This window comes from Notechis scutatus, chromosome 6 (genome assembly GCF_049901735.1).
Source record: "Notechis scutatus isolate UNSWTSFEM ecotype Mainland chromosome 6, rNotScu1.2, whole genome shotgun sequence".
Taxonomy (NCBI): domain Eukaryota; kingdom Metazoa; phylum Chordata; class Lepidosauria; order Squamata; family Elapidae; genus Notechis; species Notechis scutatus.
This window is the reverse complement of record NC_142014.1, coordinates 62106443-62123313: the sequence shown is the minus strand read 5'-3', so window position 1 is coordinate 62123313 and position 16871 is coordinate 62106443. Positions and strand designations below refer to the sequence as shown.

General features: G+C 38.7%; 1 protein-coding gene across 1 annotated transcript; it reads right to left on the bottom strand.

Annotated features, from left to right (window-relative positions):
• Positions 1-367: 367 nt before the first annotated feature.
• On the bottom strand, positions 368-16069 carry WEE2 (WEE2 oocyte meiosis inhibiting kinase). The gene is made up of 11 exons (XM_026695067.2): positions 15713-16069; positions 14204-14403; positions 11603-11654; positions 8695-8867; positions 7411-7532; positions 5907-6053; positions 4779-4880; positions 3754-3839; positions 2772-2942; positions 2541-2683; positions 368-1688 (listed from the first exon to the last, which is right to left on the bottom strand). The coding sequence occupies exons 1-11, from the start codon at positions 16067-16069 to the stop codon at positions 1490-1492; spliced, it is 1752 nt and encodes a 583-aa protein (XP_026550852.1). The 3' UTR covers positions 368-1489.
• Between the last annotated feature and the right edge of the window lie 802 nt (positions 16070-16871).

Here is a 16871-nt window from a genome sequence, read left to right as displayed (position 1 = left end):
ATAGAACTTAGTTGCTAAACAAGAAATGGGTGTACCTTCAAACAAAACCACTCTTATCAAAAATTGTTTGTATATATTCCATTTTTACTGGTTTGAAAAAAGTAAACATTAACTATTGCTGGACTTTAATTTACTAGCGACAATTCCTTACCACACCTAGACTTATCGATACCTACTTTGACCTCTCCAAAGGAATATTTTAATGCAATCCTAACAATTCACCCAATGACATTTCCTTCTAGCAGAATTAGATTGTCCATTCCCATCAGGTTATTATGTGTCTACAGAATAGACCAAGCAATGTGTTAAAGTGGATAAAGTTGCCATCCCTCTCTTGTAAAGTAGTCTGCAAAATACACAATCCTTTAAACAATTTCAAAAGTTTTATTCACAAGTGCAACTAAAAGAAGATCTCAGTAGACTATTGGCTGTCCAGCAGCTAGACTTTTCAGGAATGTCTAGGAAGCTCATATAGTAAGTTTGCAACTAAATTTATAAATAAAAGAGTGAGCTTTGGACCTGCAATACTATCCGTAGTGAACATTTTGACTGGCATATAAGATTTGCTTTATTAGATTTGCTTTATTTTTTTTTACAAAATATAATTGTAGGACTTAAAAAAAGATTTACTGTCTATGTGCTTCAAATGTTCACACCTAAACTGTATTTTCTATATCTCTATTACTCATCCAAAAATAAAGCAGGCATACCCTTTCTGAACAAATACGTTAAATATGTTTAACCTCCCTGCTACTGCATTGGAAGGAGATATAATCTGATTTGAAGACATGTTTTCCTCAACTTCCGTACTTCATTAAATTTTATCTGGTCGGCTTGTTTAATACAATATATTTTGCTCAAGTTGTGTTCTTTGTTGGGAACAGAACCCCAAGGTAGGACCCAGCTTCTTAAGATCTTTTCATGAACACCAGTTACCCACTGCTGCCTAAGAAGTCAACTCTTTAAACACTCCGCAAATGGTAATTTCTGACTTTAAAAAAATAAAACAGTAGGATACCAGATGTCTTTAAAATTGAATGGATATAAAAGTTGAACAAAGAAAACTATGGATATTCAGAAAATCCAAGGGAGAAAATATGCCAATCAATTTAAATAAGGACTTGACATCCTCCTGATGCATTGGAATATAACACCCAGAATCGTGGGACTACGTATTAGTACCATGCATCAAAGCATCAAAATTAAGGAAGTTCATTTTGAAGATTTGGTCTGCTTAAAGTTTTGTCATGGTCTGCTTAAAGTTTTGTCCTCTTCTGAAGTGTATGTCTGATTGGGTTTATGATTTATAGCTGTTGGGTTCAGAGAGGATTAAGGTGGTTTATGTTGTAATACAATATTATACAGTGTTCTCATAGACTGAAAGATCCAAGCCAACACCATGATTCCTTGGAGTCATGATATATTAGGTAAACATATGACTTAAATATATATATTAGGTAAATGGGCACTTTTCAGACTGAGATACATTTCAGTTATTTGAGTGACTAGCATAGCCTGGTCCCCGATAGCCACTAGCAGTAAAACTAAAAGATCGAGTATTTTTTCCTCCAACCAGACGCTTCTTGGTGTTCTGATGCCTTAAATTGATTCCAGATTCTTGTGCTCTGGTCCGATCTAAAGATGGATCCTTTTGAAAGGCCTGGGCAACTCGGGCTGCTCTCAGCTCTCTACACAAAAATAAGACAACAAGATTAATAAACAATCCAGTGGACCATAAAGAAATGAATCTTTCCCAAAACTAAGGATGCAGCTCAGTATGTGCAATTTTCTTAATTCAACAGATGCTTCCTTATCTTGGAATATGGTGATCTCTTAAACCAGACCAGAGTTGCTGAATTCAAATTCCATATGCTTCCTTGTGACTGAGAGTGCTTTGCAAAAGAGAGCAGCATATGGTTTTTGGCTCGTGAAATAAATGCCAATTCATTCTGTATAACCAGCACAGACTCATGATGCTGAAAAATCATCCTAGGTCTTATTTTTTGGTTGGATTTTATTTTCAGAGAAACGTAGTACTCTGGTCAAGGAACAAGCATGGGTCTTTATTTGAAAAAGTGAGCTGGGCCAGCACAAACACCAATTTAATTTAAATTAATATTACTATTTGCAATATTTTTCCTGTCTGAATATTACATAACTGGTTTGTCACTTTTTAAAGAGGCTCTTGGGGGGGGGCTTTCTGTTTCATGCATATATAGTGTGAAAGACAGCACTTAAAAGGAGATTCACAGCAAGGATTAATGGAAAAGTCAACAATAAACAACTTTATCCTTTCAAAACAATATAATTTTAACCTTTCAAGAAAAACTCTGCCTGTATAATGTTTTGTTAAAGACTACAAAACCAACATATTTATATTCTATAATGGTTGATGGTGATAAAGGGATCCGAGTATAAAATTCAATACAAGTTTAATAGTAGCTAGAATAAATTCTCCTCAGAGGTAGGAATTAGTTTCCAAACCACACTGTACACAATTTACACATCTTTCTTTTATATTAGAAAGCACAAGACTTCACCTTTCCAGCATAGCAGTTTTGAATTTCTCCACATTGAGCTGTTCCTGAAGCTGGGCAGCCTTGCCAAGAGATGGTCGGAGGAGAGGGTGCTTGGTTAGTGCAGCAGCTGATGGCCTCACAACTGGGTCAGGATGAATCATAAGCTGATGTTCCACAAAACAAAGGAGGAAGGTCTTTTACCACCAAACTTCCAAGGCCAGTGTTCTCCTTGGCTCCCCCAAAAGAACTCACCTTGAGCAGTTCTATGAAGTCACATGACAGTTGCTGAGGGATACGTGGAAGGGTGCCTCTGCGGATGTGGTGCCAAGGGGTGTCATTGGCAGGCAACGGGCCAGCACCTGCCGCCAGAGCAATAGTTAAGGCAAGAGCAAAGATGTCTGCCTTGGGCAGATAGCAATATTGCTATGGAGGAAATAAGAGAAAACCCATGCAGTCATGTCAGGTCACATTCAGTTAAGAAAACAATATCTTAAAAACACTAATGCATAGGTTTACATAAGTGGCATTCCCAGAATATTCTCTATATATATTTGTAGGAATTACAGCATTTGATGTTGACCAGAAGATGTGTAAGAAACATTTTCTTTAAATGTAAATCTGGTTACTAGGTATTCATTGACATGAAATACAAAGGTCAAACACAAGTAGCAAAAATACTAGAATGTTCCTATATTAGCTATAATTTTGGAATGGGCAACTTTTTCTCTAGAAGTGTGGAACTACCACTAGCGTCAACCCTTACCAGAACTACAAATGATTATGGATAGAAGAGTGTAACAGTGTTTTGTGTGCCTTTGGCATATAGTTATATTGGCTACATTACCACAGAAGCATCTTCAGACAGCAAAGGTTGAAGTTGTGAATCAGAAATGAGCACCACTCTCTAGAATTGGATGTGACTGGTAAGGAAAACCTTTACTTTTTTACTACATCTGAACACCAATTGATTCCTGACCTAGTTTTAATGTATTCTCATTTCATGCTATTAATTTTAATTTTTTAAAACCTACATGTACTCAGATAAGTTTCTAATAACTGCAAATGAGCCAATACATTTGGACCTCTTAAGAATGTAATGCCTCAATTCTTGTCCAGGGACTTTTATTAAATTAAGATTAATGTATGAACCTGACCATAATAAAAGGAATAATCTTGGAAATGTCAGGAAAAGTTTCTTCTGCTTTGAAGGTTCCTAATGCCCTCTGACTTTTACCTCTTGCAAGACTTCATTGGCCAAGAAGCGGCAATCTCCCTCCTCTACTTGTGGATTGGTTATGGACGTCACATGTCCAAGATCCCCTGCCAAAAGAGCATTGTCAGCAACATAAATCATTACATGCATTACAGTGGTAATTTTTTTTATTACCGGTTCTGTGGGCGTGGCTTGGTGGGTGTGGCAAGGGAAAGATACTATAAAATCTCCAGTCAGAGGTGGTATTTGCTGGTTCTCCAAATTACTCAAAATTTCTGCTACCGGTTCTCCAGAACTGGTCAGAACCTGCTGAATACTCTGATGCATTACTGATTTTCAAAGGTTTCTTTTTGGGGGGACTTGTCCACTATGCCTGTAGCTGGAATCTATATTGGAAAATTCTGTGGCATATATAATAACTGCAATTAAATAGGTATCATAGGAGCATGAATATATCTCATGTCTACCTTATCTCAATCTGCTGTCTTCTAAATATATTTGACTTAAGCTCTCCATAGTGGATTTCATCTAGGTTCTTTTCCTAAGAAAATGAGTGTGCCTAGAATCACTAGGTGTAGCACATTTGAAAGTGCAGGCACAGCACTGCAGTGCCAGGACAGAGTTTGCATTCCAGCAGAAGATGCTTTTTTCTTAAACATTGGATAGCTGATCCACATGGATCCTTTTCTATAAAACATTATCCTTCTCTGAACCTCTTGTTATCACAGGCTACTTATGACTGAATGTAAAGACTATCTGATTTGCTTCTTAATAACACATTATAGAATACATTCCAAAAATAGAACAATTATCACTTTGGCTATATTTTTATTGTGGACTGTAACCCGGGCAAAGAAGCAATGGTTTCACTGATCACACTTAATCAGCAATACACTAGCTGAAACCCACTGATTTATAAATATGATAGTTTAAAAATATCTAATGCAGACTGCTCTGACACAGCAATTGGGAAACATAGGCAAATTCTATGTTGGAAATCATTTGACAACAAGTGGTCCAAAAAAACCAAAACCCAAGACACACACCAATTTTATATACCACGTTTGAAGTCGTAACTTCATCATCCTCCCCATCACTCTCCTCTTGACCCACAGACCCAGGTAGACGATGGCATATAAAAATATTGCCTGCAATCAAGGAGAAATTGTGTTAGCTTGCAGTATGCATTCAGATAACTTATATCAGCTACAGTGAATGTGGCTTACAAATTGTAACCATCTGCACATCATAAAAGCACCATTAAGAAAAATATAGAAGTATGAACTCTGTTTCTTGTGAAAAACAGTCTTGTCCCAGGTGGCAAGATAAGCAGAAAATAAGGATGTGAGCAAAAAAAAAAAGGATATGTATTACGATACTGTGCAAATAGTCCATTAGTCATTGCATGCAGCAAGGTACTAAGTCAAGATTTGTTTAATAGTGTTTTTTTAAAAAAATTACCATTGAGTGGTTTATACAGCACATTAAAACCAAACAACTACATTATTGCATAATATTTTAAAACCCATGGCAGAAAGAGAGAAGGTCTATTAAAGATCATGCAACTTGAATCAGTCAATAATTTATGGGTGAACTTTAATTGAGAATCTGTAATGACCTTTCATAGCTCTATTCTAGAATGCTTACAATTCCAAATAAATATGAGAGGAAATCCTAAAACCTTAAGTGATCATGACCCTATACTAGTTTCACCATCAAGTTTGAATTTGGCGTAGTCACAGGGTGGAATTCTACTGGTTCAGACCAGTTCAGGCAAACTGCTAGTTCCGGTGAGCATTTGGCCTCGCCCACCCACGCTCTTTCCTGTGCTTTATTTCGTTGTTTTAGAGCGCAGCTGATTCGCATGGCAGAGCTCAGCTGTTTTATTCACAGGGGCTGCAGTAGAAGGTAAGTATTAGAGCTGAAAATGGGCTTTTTAAAACACGGAACCCGTGCTCACCGAACCGGTTGTTACACTGGTTGAATTGCACCACTGTCTAGTCACTCTAAGCAAAATATATACCATAGAGTTGTGGAAGGAAGGAAGGAAGGAAGGAAGGAAGGAAACATTTGTATATATCACCATGAGGTACTGAAAGATGGACCAAAATGCTCATAACTCAAATGATTTAATAACTCATATGAATAAAGCATTACTGACCAGACACACTTACTTGGTTTGATATCCATATGAACCAGGCCAGAAGTGTGAATGTATTTCAGCCCCATGGACACTTGCAATAAAATTTCCTTCAGCTCAGATTCTTTGAAATGATCTGCTGTCTTTGAATTTTCCAAAAGTACATCCTGAAGGCTCCCACCTGTGGAAAACCAAGCATTCATTCATTCATTCGTCAATTTCTATAGCCATCCATTTCAATCAGTGACTCTGAGCAGCTTATAATTCAAAAATATATATTACAATTAAATACTAAATCACATAATAAAAGCAATAAAATATTCATACATAGAAATATTATTTTGTGTGCTATTGGATGGTACATAGACCCCTGTGTCAATCATTCTATCTGGAGACTTTTACACAGATATTATTACCATTCTCCACACCCTCAAAGCTGTTTATTGCAAATCCCACAGTTATACTTGCTGTTGGGATAACAGCCAGAGATGACTTTCCAATTAATAAAAAAGAAGTGCAGATGTCATCTATTTTCCCCAAGAATTTGTTTTCTTCTTGTTTAGTACTGCCACATTCATTGACAAGATGAAAAAGAGAAAGAAACCAATAGGCTTGCACAAAATCTGGTGCAAGGGCACCATGGCACTTTGGAAGGAGGGAGGGAAATCATGCTCTCACAAATAGGAAGACTGCCTGATCTTAAGTCCTAAAGAAATCAACCAGTTAAAATTACAAAATGGGAGTTTCTCAGTTTGAGGTTTGGAGCACTCAACAACAGGAAAGTTAGCTTGGATTTGGTCCCAAAGTTCTATGTGAAAGTACCCATGAAATATGAAGATTTAACCAGCTTCTGTAAATTTGATGCTTCTTTATATCTGATGCTTATTATATAGGACAAGAACTGACTTGAATTTTGGAAGTCCAACAAGTACAAAACATACAACATTAGGAAAGGTGAATAATGATGAAAGCTGATGTGAAAACTTCATGAAATGTAATCATATTTGCTATTATCAGTTTTCTAATAAGGATTTGCTAGGATACTGCACGAACAGGTTTGAATTGATAACTAAGCTGTTAGAAAATGGCTTGAGGTAATTACCAAAGCAAATCAATCTGTTTAATTACAGAGAACCAATATTCATAATTTACAGACTTAGGATAGCAGTACACTAGTCACACTTTTAAAACCAAAGTCACCTGCATATATGCTTTAAAAGTGCTAGGAATTCAGAAGCACATCTATTTTCCTCTGCCTTCTCTTGTTAGAATTCTTGATATCTGTGCTCATTTGTGCTAGATTTTTAAAGTTCATAGGTATTAAAAATATACAATTCATTGTTGCAGTCTCTCTCAACCCGAAATCTTTCACCCTATTACAATGAAGTAAACTATAAGCCCCATTATTTAGAACCAGCATGGAAGTCTGGTGCAAGGCATATATCATATTATCCCTAAGGCTGAACTGAATGAGGGAATTCATAACGTTTCCTGAATTTGGCATGGTGAAGCAAAAATGTCCTTACCCATCTCCTTACCATTGCAGTGCTCATTCTGTATGATCATGTGATCATCTTCTGCCCAAGCAGAGTAGTAACGGACAACATGGGGATGATGACCAAGCACTGCATGCGCATAGACTTCCCGCAAAGCCATCTGCCTGCAAGCAGACGCAGAAAGAGAGAGACATAATTCCAACTAGGATCATGTTACAAGGATTTTGACAGGAAAGGGTTTCAGAAGCTGTTCTGGAGATACCTTAGCTTGGTTCCCACAGCAGACTATACTAGCAGCTGGGTTCATTCAACTCACTAAGCTAAAACCAAGCAAATCACCTTGCTTACTGCAATACAGGAATCCAGTTTATTGAAACATCTGAGGAGATTTTCAGTCATGGTTGTCCCAAAGGTGCTTTTCCAAGGCACACTATTATGGCACTCCAACAGTGAGTGAAGATTAATCATTCTGGGGATTTCAGAAATTTTAAAGAATAAATGCATGCCTCAGAGCTTTCACTTTGATTTTAATCTACCATATGTAAAATTGGGAGCAAAGTATTTGCCCATATGTACTCTTTGAAAGATGTATGGCCACATACTTTTGTATCACTGGACCAAAGAAAAAGCTGCTTTGAAGGACAAGATGAAAAATCTGATGGCTTTAAAAAAAAATTGCCCTAAATTGTTTTAATGTCACCTTTTTTCAAGGCTCTGTCATAGCAAATAGCAACATACAGCTGGCCTTGGAAAAAGCTAAACAGTCCAGTTTATACTTGAATGGGAGCATCCAGGAGTTCCCAGGACTATAGAAAAAACTAAGAAGTTTTTTTAAAATATTCCAGAAGGCAGGGGCACAACTATCAATAGGTTACCAAGAAAACAACATGAATGGATATCTGTAGAGATTTTCAGTCCTCCAGGTCATGTTTGTCCCAAAGGTGCTTTTTCAGGAGGCAACTGGACTTCCTTGTTTTTTATTTTGAAAACGTTTCGCTTCTCATCCAAGAAGCTTCTTCAGCTCTGACAGGATGGTGGGGAGTGGAAGGATTTATATTCCATGCAGACAGCTGGTCACTTGCATCCTTTTAGAGATTCAGTTGCCTCCTGAAAAAGCAACTTTGGGACAACATGGATGGATCCAAGATTTAAGCTCAATCCGAGAAAGACATTTTCAAAGCCTACCTAAAGTCTACTGATCTGTATGCTGTCAAGAAAACATAACAGAAGATGTACTGTTTGGTTTCAGAAATTCAGAACAAAATATTGCCATCATTGGAGGAAGAAGGGTGGCATGTACGGAGATATTTATAATTTTACACTTACTCATCTGAGGAGCCAGCAAGGGGTTTCTTTGAGCGTTTAATGGCATAGACACAACCATCCAGCCTTTTGATGCACTTATAAACAGAACCAAATTCCCCCACACCAATCTTCTCCAGCTCCAGGAATTCCTTCTTGTAGCGGGAAACCATGTTGCTCTCACGCAAGAGGAATCTCTAAGGATGGATGAGAAGAATAGATATGGCTGCCCTGCTCACCAAAGATAGAGGAGAGCTTGTTGATCTCCTGTAATACAAAATCTTACTTCAGGCTCCTCCAAGCCTTTCCAAATTTGATTGTTTCTAGATGTAGAGGACTATGTTCCATCCTCAATCTTTTTAAAGTGTAATCCTTTGGACAGTTATTTGAGTTTATACAATAGATTATAAAGTAACAAACCATAATTTTCAAACCATAGTAACTAGGTTCCAGAGCTTCTAGCCTGGAAACAACAGTGATACTACAGTGAACACAGCAGTGGAAAGCATTTTATGGCAGTCCAGTTGTTTGTGAATTAAAATATCAAGCATCCCTAGGAAACATGGCTAAGGAGAAGGATGCTGGGAGTTATACTTCAATATCTAGACCCCTTCAGTATCTGACTATGTAAACATAGTCACAATCAAATTCCTGTTAACTGTCTTCTATATCAGGGGTCCCCAACTGCCGGTCCGCGGACCGATACCGGTTCGTGGAACAACTCTTACCGGGCCGCTGGTTGCTGGGCGCCGCCATCTTTTTGGTAAAAAGTGCTTCCGGTGAGCTTTTCGGGTAGAAAGCTCACCGGAAGCACTTTTTCATCAAAAAGATGGCGGCGCTAGCGCCCGGTGAGCTTTTCCGGTAGAAAGCCATTTCTACCGAAAAGCTCACCGAGTGGCGCATCCATCTTTTTGACGAAAAGTGCTTCCGTGAGGTCACCGGAAGCACTTTTTCATCAAAAAGATGGCGGCGCCAGTTGATGCCGGGTACCGGGCCGCGGCGCCCAGCTGATGCCGGTACCGGGCCACGGCGCCAAAAAGGTTGGGGATCCCTGTTCTAAATCCTATCTTTACATTCTGACTAGGATTATTTCAGCATCAAAGCAATCTCTTTTCTACCCCTTTTCTCCAGTCTTGATTTCCTTAACCATTTTGCTTGAACAAGAAATCCAGAGATCTTCAACTCCTGCATATTTCTGACAACTCTTTTAGGTGGTTTGTTGAAAATACTGCTCTTAAATGAATAAGGTTTCACCTTAATTAGGAGCCCACCCTTTCCTTTTATTTCTCAAGGCCAAAGGCAAAAAAAGATGCTAAAGAAGGCCAAAGGTATATTTTAGAATCAGCCTGGTTTTCTACCAAAAGAGGGCAATGTTGCTTTATCCCTTCTACATTTCTAGTAGAAAATAAAAATCCACCTTGTAAACCCTAGTAATTGTGCTGTGACTCAAGGGGGAGGATAATACGATATTTGAGAAGGAGAACACAACAGCAGAAGGTATTTACTGCTCAGTAAAACTGTTCTTCTCTCCCCCCACATCATAATACTCTTTAAGGAGCTTTGTCTTCATTAGGTGTTCAATTAGAGACTTTTAATTGCCTAATTTCTCCTGCTGTAATTAATAGTAATTTGTAACAATGGTAAGAAAAGAATTCAGAGTTCAATAAACTAGTTTTCTTCCCAACTTCCAAAATCTCTTCTCCTTAACAGGCCATAGTTTTCCATATCTACAAATGGGAGGTACAAAATATTTATTCCATTTTAGAAGTTTCTAAATACATTTTAAAAAATGAGGGAGTTTTGCTTTGAAGGCTAATTAAAATATGGAACTCTTTAATAAAAGTGTAGCATAATCAAATAAGGAATGGTTTTTGTAACTGGGATTTTCTTAGCCTTCAGAACATTATTTTCAGTTATAGTAAAACTGTTCGTATATTTTGGTTTGGGATTCTTTTCCTCTTAAATGGAAGCAATCCAAAACATTTACAGAAAATGCAGAAATTAGCACTAAAGTGTGAAATGAATATCAGAACAGTATCCTCATCACCCCTGAAGTCAGTAAGATAATTCAGAGATTGAATTCCCAGTACCTGGAACATTTCTGCTCTCCAATTTAGCAGAACTGCAGATATACAATGATACACAATGACCATTTTCGACTCATTTCAATAGTTAGACAATCTCTCAGACTAAAGTCTTCGGGTATTCCATATCATAATGCATGGATATGCAATGCTTTGGATCTGATTCTAACCATGCAATACAGTGACGTGGTACCTCCTTAAAGCAGTCATATCTTTTCCCAAGACCATAGAGATCTGCAAAGGGCAGCCATCGGATTATGTACAGCAAGGGTGTCAAACACAAGGCCCGCGGTTGGGCCTTGTGGTCGGATCCAGCCCGTGGGGCCAGCCTGGAAAATGTAAGGGGCCGGCCCATGTCACTTCGCCCGGTCTCCCCAATGCAAAGAGGAAACATGCCAGTGGTTTGGGGAGTGACATCAAGCTGGCCATGCCCACCGAACTGGCCACACCCACACTCACCTAGTCGGTCACACCCAGTGAGTGGCAGTAAACTGGCCATGCCCATCCAGTTGGCCACACCCGTCCAGTCGGCCAAGCCCCCCCTCCTGCCACCACCACCCCAGGTCTACTACAGCTCTGATGCAGCCCTCAATGAAATTGAGTTTGAAATAGAGTTTGACCCCTGATCTACAGCTATTACAAACACAGACACATTGCACTGTTGCCCTCTTTGTTTCTTTCTCCTTACACACACTAAAGTACATATTAACATGAATTAATGTATATATTTTTCTTCGAAAATGTGTTCCAAATCATGATTTCTCTATTGTTCAAGGGTAGTGCAGGTATTTTTCCTTCAAGCAAATGAAGCAAAATTGGGTGGTATTTGTTTATCTCTTATTACTCACCTTGGCAGGCATTCCCAGCTCCATTGGTCCATTTGTTTGGTTGGAATCCTCTCTAAAATGATAAGTTTAATCACATGTATGAGTTTCATATTCCAATGATGTGTGAACCTTCTAAATATTTAAATATTAGTAGTTTCTATGGGTTTCATATCTGGATTCATTGCTGTGAATCCAGATCGCTGGTACATGGTAGCCAAGAGTTTTCAGTAATTTTGCTATCATATAATTATTATTAGATTATATATATTTTTTGCAGCCAAGGTCCGGTAGCACTATTATTTTGGAGATAGGTTCAGGCTCTATGAAGGAGTTACATAGGCACTTCTGCAGCTTAACATTCAAAGAACTGAAAATCATTCATTTTAGAACCCCAGCAGATGCACCCTTGAACTTGGGAGTAGTTAGTAATTTAGATTTTTCATAAAGAAACAATTCTCTATCATATTGAAGTTATGAGCCTAAATAAAATAATTAAATAATACGGGGAATGACAGTATGCTATTCTGAGCTGCCTTGGAAGGAAGCCTAGAACTATGGCAGGTTAGCAAGATCAGGTCAGACATCTTTTTGTCCAGTGTGTGCAGCTGTGTGGTAACTCCTCAGTGAACAGGCGAGCACACTATAACAAACACTTAATAATGAGTGTCACTGTTGTTGTGGTATTGCGTGAGGGCTCAGATTTTTTTTTTTCTATACTAGGCCAACAAACTAAGCATGGATCTACAATACAGGCTTAAATCAATTTTACACCCAATTTTCAGACAACCTGGGAATTACCATTCTGCAAAAAAGATCAATTTAAAATCTATATGAAGCTGCTGAGCAAGGTCATTCCCGGCATGGGGTTTGGTATCAATGATACTAAGCTATACATGCCTAATCTACGCCAAACAATTAGTGCTATTCAAGAGCTTGCTTGGTGCCTGGAGCTGTAAGGATCTGGATAAGGAGAAAGTGGCTGTGACTGAACCTTAGCATGAAGGACTTGTTATGTTTGTCCCCTCCCCCCTTAACCCACACCCTGGAAAGGAGCAAATGGGGGTCCTTCAAGAGTCATAACTCTTTCAGGTCCGGTTTGCAGGGCTTTGGCGGCAGGCAGGAATCCGCGATAGTGCACGGTTTCTGCCTGGGCTCACCGCTGGAGCGCCCCGAGCCAGCTGGCTTCGGGGCTAAGCCACCCCGTAGAGGTGGTGAAGAGGGGGGAGATCCCAGCAGGGTCAAGGAAAGCCGCATCTTTCCTCCTCAGCTGGCTAAACTCCCTTTCCCGAAGGCGGTAAGAGCGGCGGTCAGAAATGGCCGCCTCAAAGAAGCACTCATCCGGAAAAGAAAGTGCAGGAGGAAGTTAAGAAGTGAAAGTTTTGGCTGACCGGGATAAGAAGCAACAACTAAGGTATCCTGGAATTTAAATTTTATAAAAGATACATCGCTCCCAAAGAAGACTCAGAAGCAGCGAATGAAAGTGAAAATGGAAAGTTTTTTTTTTCCACTCTCCTTCCTTATGTTGACAGCGAAGAGAGATGAATGAGAAATTGGAAAAATCCACTTTGGCAATTTGGTAATTAAACTGGAAGTATAATTAAATGCACAAAGATTTCAACAAAGATTTCTGAACACTAAAAAAAAATTTTTTTTGTGTGTGCTATAAGTGGGAAGGGAGAGGAAAAGAATAAGGGCAGGATTTGGAAGGAGTCTGCCTGAAATTCAAAAGAATCTAAAGTTAAATCTTAATAAGACTTCTAAAAGATACATTTTAACTGGAACTTTGCAACTAAATAGTAACCCCAGGAAGAGAAAGTGAAAAAAGAAGAAAGTGTTAAAAGAAACAGCTTATGTGTATTTGGATTGCTTGGTGACTTTGGGACTTCTGGAAATTATATTTGAATGACTAAAAACAATTGGGTGGTTGTTTAAAAAAATCTACAATGGCATCACTTGTGGATGAACTGAAAATGGAATTTAAAAAATATAAAGAAGAGGAACAAGAAGGGAAGGGCTCTTTTGGCTCCGTTTTTCAATTCTTAGAAATGGCGATCTGTACCTATGAGAAACTACAAGAAAAGACTGCGCAACAAGAAGATTGGGACAAAGAAGAAGCCATCTTTAATGAACAAGTAATTTTATCTGGGGAAGAAAGGGGAAAGGGGGGAAAGAGAATGGAGAATTTAAGACCTAAAAAAACAGCCAAAAAAGGGAAAAATAATGTGAAAAGTGGATATAATGTTAGAAAGCAACAGAAAAGGGGAATACAGAAGAGGGAAATGGAGGTGGAGAGACAAGGGGGTAAAAGGGGCAGAGTGAAGAAGCAAGGGAGGAAGGAAGGGAAGAGAAGTTACAAAGGTTTGAAACAAGATGTAAAGAAACAGGATTTATTTAGAGAGGTGGATCAAATTACCAAATGAGCTGGGATGGTTCAATTGTGTTGAATATATCTAAGCAGAAACTAGACAACTATGTGTCATGGATGCTTCAATTTGGATTAGTCTTTGGATCAGAGAGTTACACTAAGCAGTCTAAATTCTAACCTTATGATTCTGCAGAGATGACTACCTGGTCATCTTATTTTGCATCCTTTGAGAAATATCTTAGGAAGAAAACACTCACGACTCCCCTCTGGCTTTCCTCTTGCCGCTGGGATGGAAGACCATCTGACGATACGATTCAGGTGTAAACGGATTAATATTAACCAAAGAAGCTGAAGGAGCCTCCTCTGGGTCAGGACAGGAAGTGAATCGCAAGTTCCTCATCCCTTTGGAGGGAAATTTTCCCACAGGTGAAGGGAAAGCTGTCTTACTTAAGAGACTCTAGAGCAAAAAAACAAAAAAAAAATTGCCCATGGGAAAACCTCTATAGCAGGGCTGTCAAACTCGCGGCCTGTCGGCCGAATGCATCATGCACTGGCCACGCCCACGCCCAGTTTAGCTAAGGGGGGAAAAAGTCCTGATATGTCATGTGACGCTGCTATGACGACATGACTTTGAGTTTAACTGCTTTATAGCACCAGCATTTTACAACTTCCCAATTTATAGGGCGAAAGACCTAATATTCCCCAATATCAAAATACATTATGCAGTCCTCTACTCAGTCCTCTACTGCATTTCAGAATCGTTGTATGCGTCACACACAACAACCTTTTTACTAAACTTAAGTTTACTAAACTTAAATTTGATCTAATGCGCTCAGATGGTCTTGTGACACTCAAGTTGGGAAAAAACCCAACATCTATCCACTTTGATACCACCTTGCAGAAAGCAAAGATTTCATTCTCCACTTTGCAGAGAAACACCAGAAATCCAACCCATTCATTTGTTGGAGGCTTACAATCCAAGCGTTCTCCCATATTTTACAATTCCCAAAGAATAAGCAAGAGATAAATTATGCATTATTATCATCATTATCATCACCATCATCTTTTAACAACCCCATAATCCTGTGTGAGTTGGAGTCTGGGCAACTGAATGAAGCTAGCAGAGTGTTTAATGGCTGGATGCTCTTCCTGTCACCAATGTGGAGATTTGTTCAGCAGATATATTTTCATTGTGCTCAGAGAGAGAAATATCTGCCTCTACCTAGGATCAAACTCACAACCTCCTGACTGTGAGGTGAGAGCTCTACCTCTAGGCCACCGCACCACTCCAGATATACTTTGTTTAGTATAATTTGAATGCTGCTCATTACTATGCATACATTAAATGTATATATTATGCAGCAGAGTCTAATAAAACATTGTTCATGCTCGAATGCATAATTTTATTAAAATCTCAAAATGTCCCTTTTGGTGCTCTTCAAGTAGCAAGCTTAGATTCATCTTTTTGAACCTTATTATTATGTCTGGGCACACTGTTTTGGATTCACCCCAAACAATTCAAAGCTGAACACTAATGGAGGTCTATGTCGCCTCTCCTCTAAGAAACTCATAAAATCTTATCTGACATGACCAATTTCACTTAAAACAGCAGATACGTTTTATGGACCATAAATCCAGAAGCAATTAGCAATATTAAGTTTCAAGTATGATGAAAGACTGAAGATCAAGAATATGCTCTTACAGTAGTTGGCTTGGATACTCTCAGAAGAACAGATTGTGAATTATTATTGCCACCATCACCATACCTTTGGAGTATTCGGGGTATCACAGAGTTGCAGCTTCTGCCAAGTAACATAATGCAAAGGAGTTCCAGGGTAATCTTCCAAAGGGACAGTTTTCTTTCGCAAAGAGTCCCTACATCTCCTGACAGGATTCACCCAAGAACCTGGGCGTGCTGGAGAACAATCATTCAATTGTCTCTGAGGGGTCACTGGGAAAGGAGAATGTGTCCTCCAGTTCTGAAACTCACAATTTTTCTGTGGAGTGGCATGCTTCACATCTTCCATTCTTAAACCATTATCCTCTTCCAACTCACTGTCTTCTCCACATCTGGAAAAATCCAGCCTCTGTATGAGTTTGTTACTGCTGCTCCAATCATCCATTGCAGCTGAAAAAGGAAGACATATCATGCTAAGACATAATTTAATTAGAGTGCTGACTGTGGCTTAGAGAGGCTCAAGGTAGCTCACACATGGTGCTGCTAATAGATTAGTGCAATAGATAAACCCAACCAAAACCAGTCTGGATTTGAGACATCAAATTATGCTTTGCTTATCTATGATTCGATTAAACCCCAAGCAACTGGATTGAAACAAAATGGCTCCAGAATTCAAAGTTAGATTCAGAAACCATCTTAAAATTTAACATGTGTGAATTCACCCAGAAAGTATTTCACAAAAAGATAGGAACTCTGCATAGTAACCATCACAATCCTAAAATTAGATATGCCAAGCTTGCATCCTAGATGATGAGCTTGTTTCTCCAAACCAAGGCCAATTCTTTAAAAAGCTTTTAGTCTCTTCTCTCAAGGACTTGATTAACTTTTATTGTAAAGTGTCTTGATTTGTTCCTAATCAGATAACTGCTGCTAGCTGTTCAGAGGCAAGCTTTGTGTACAGAGCACCAGCTTGAAACGGCCCCTATTTTATATTCAGATTAAAGAGAACACTATCTGGAAGGATAAATAGTCCTTTAAAAAATGGCAGGCTGCTATATTATTTTTCAGTGAAATCATGGCACAATATTCTATTAAAGTAACATGCTGTGTGTGCTAAAAAGGAAATAACCCAATTCAATCTAGTACTCTACAGCACATTTTCAGGTAAGCTTGAGTGGGATAAAATATGCACTCATTTGAGGCAAACACATGTCATATAAGACTTAAGTCAGCCAGCTGATATATAA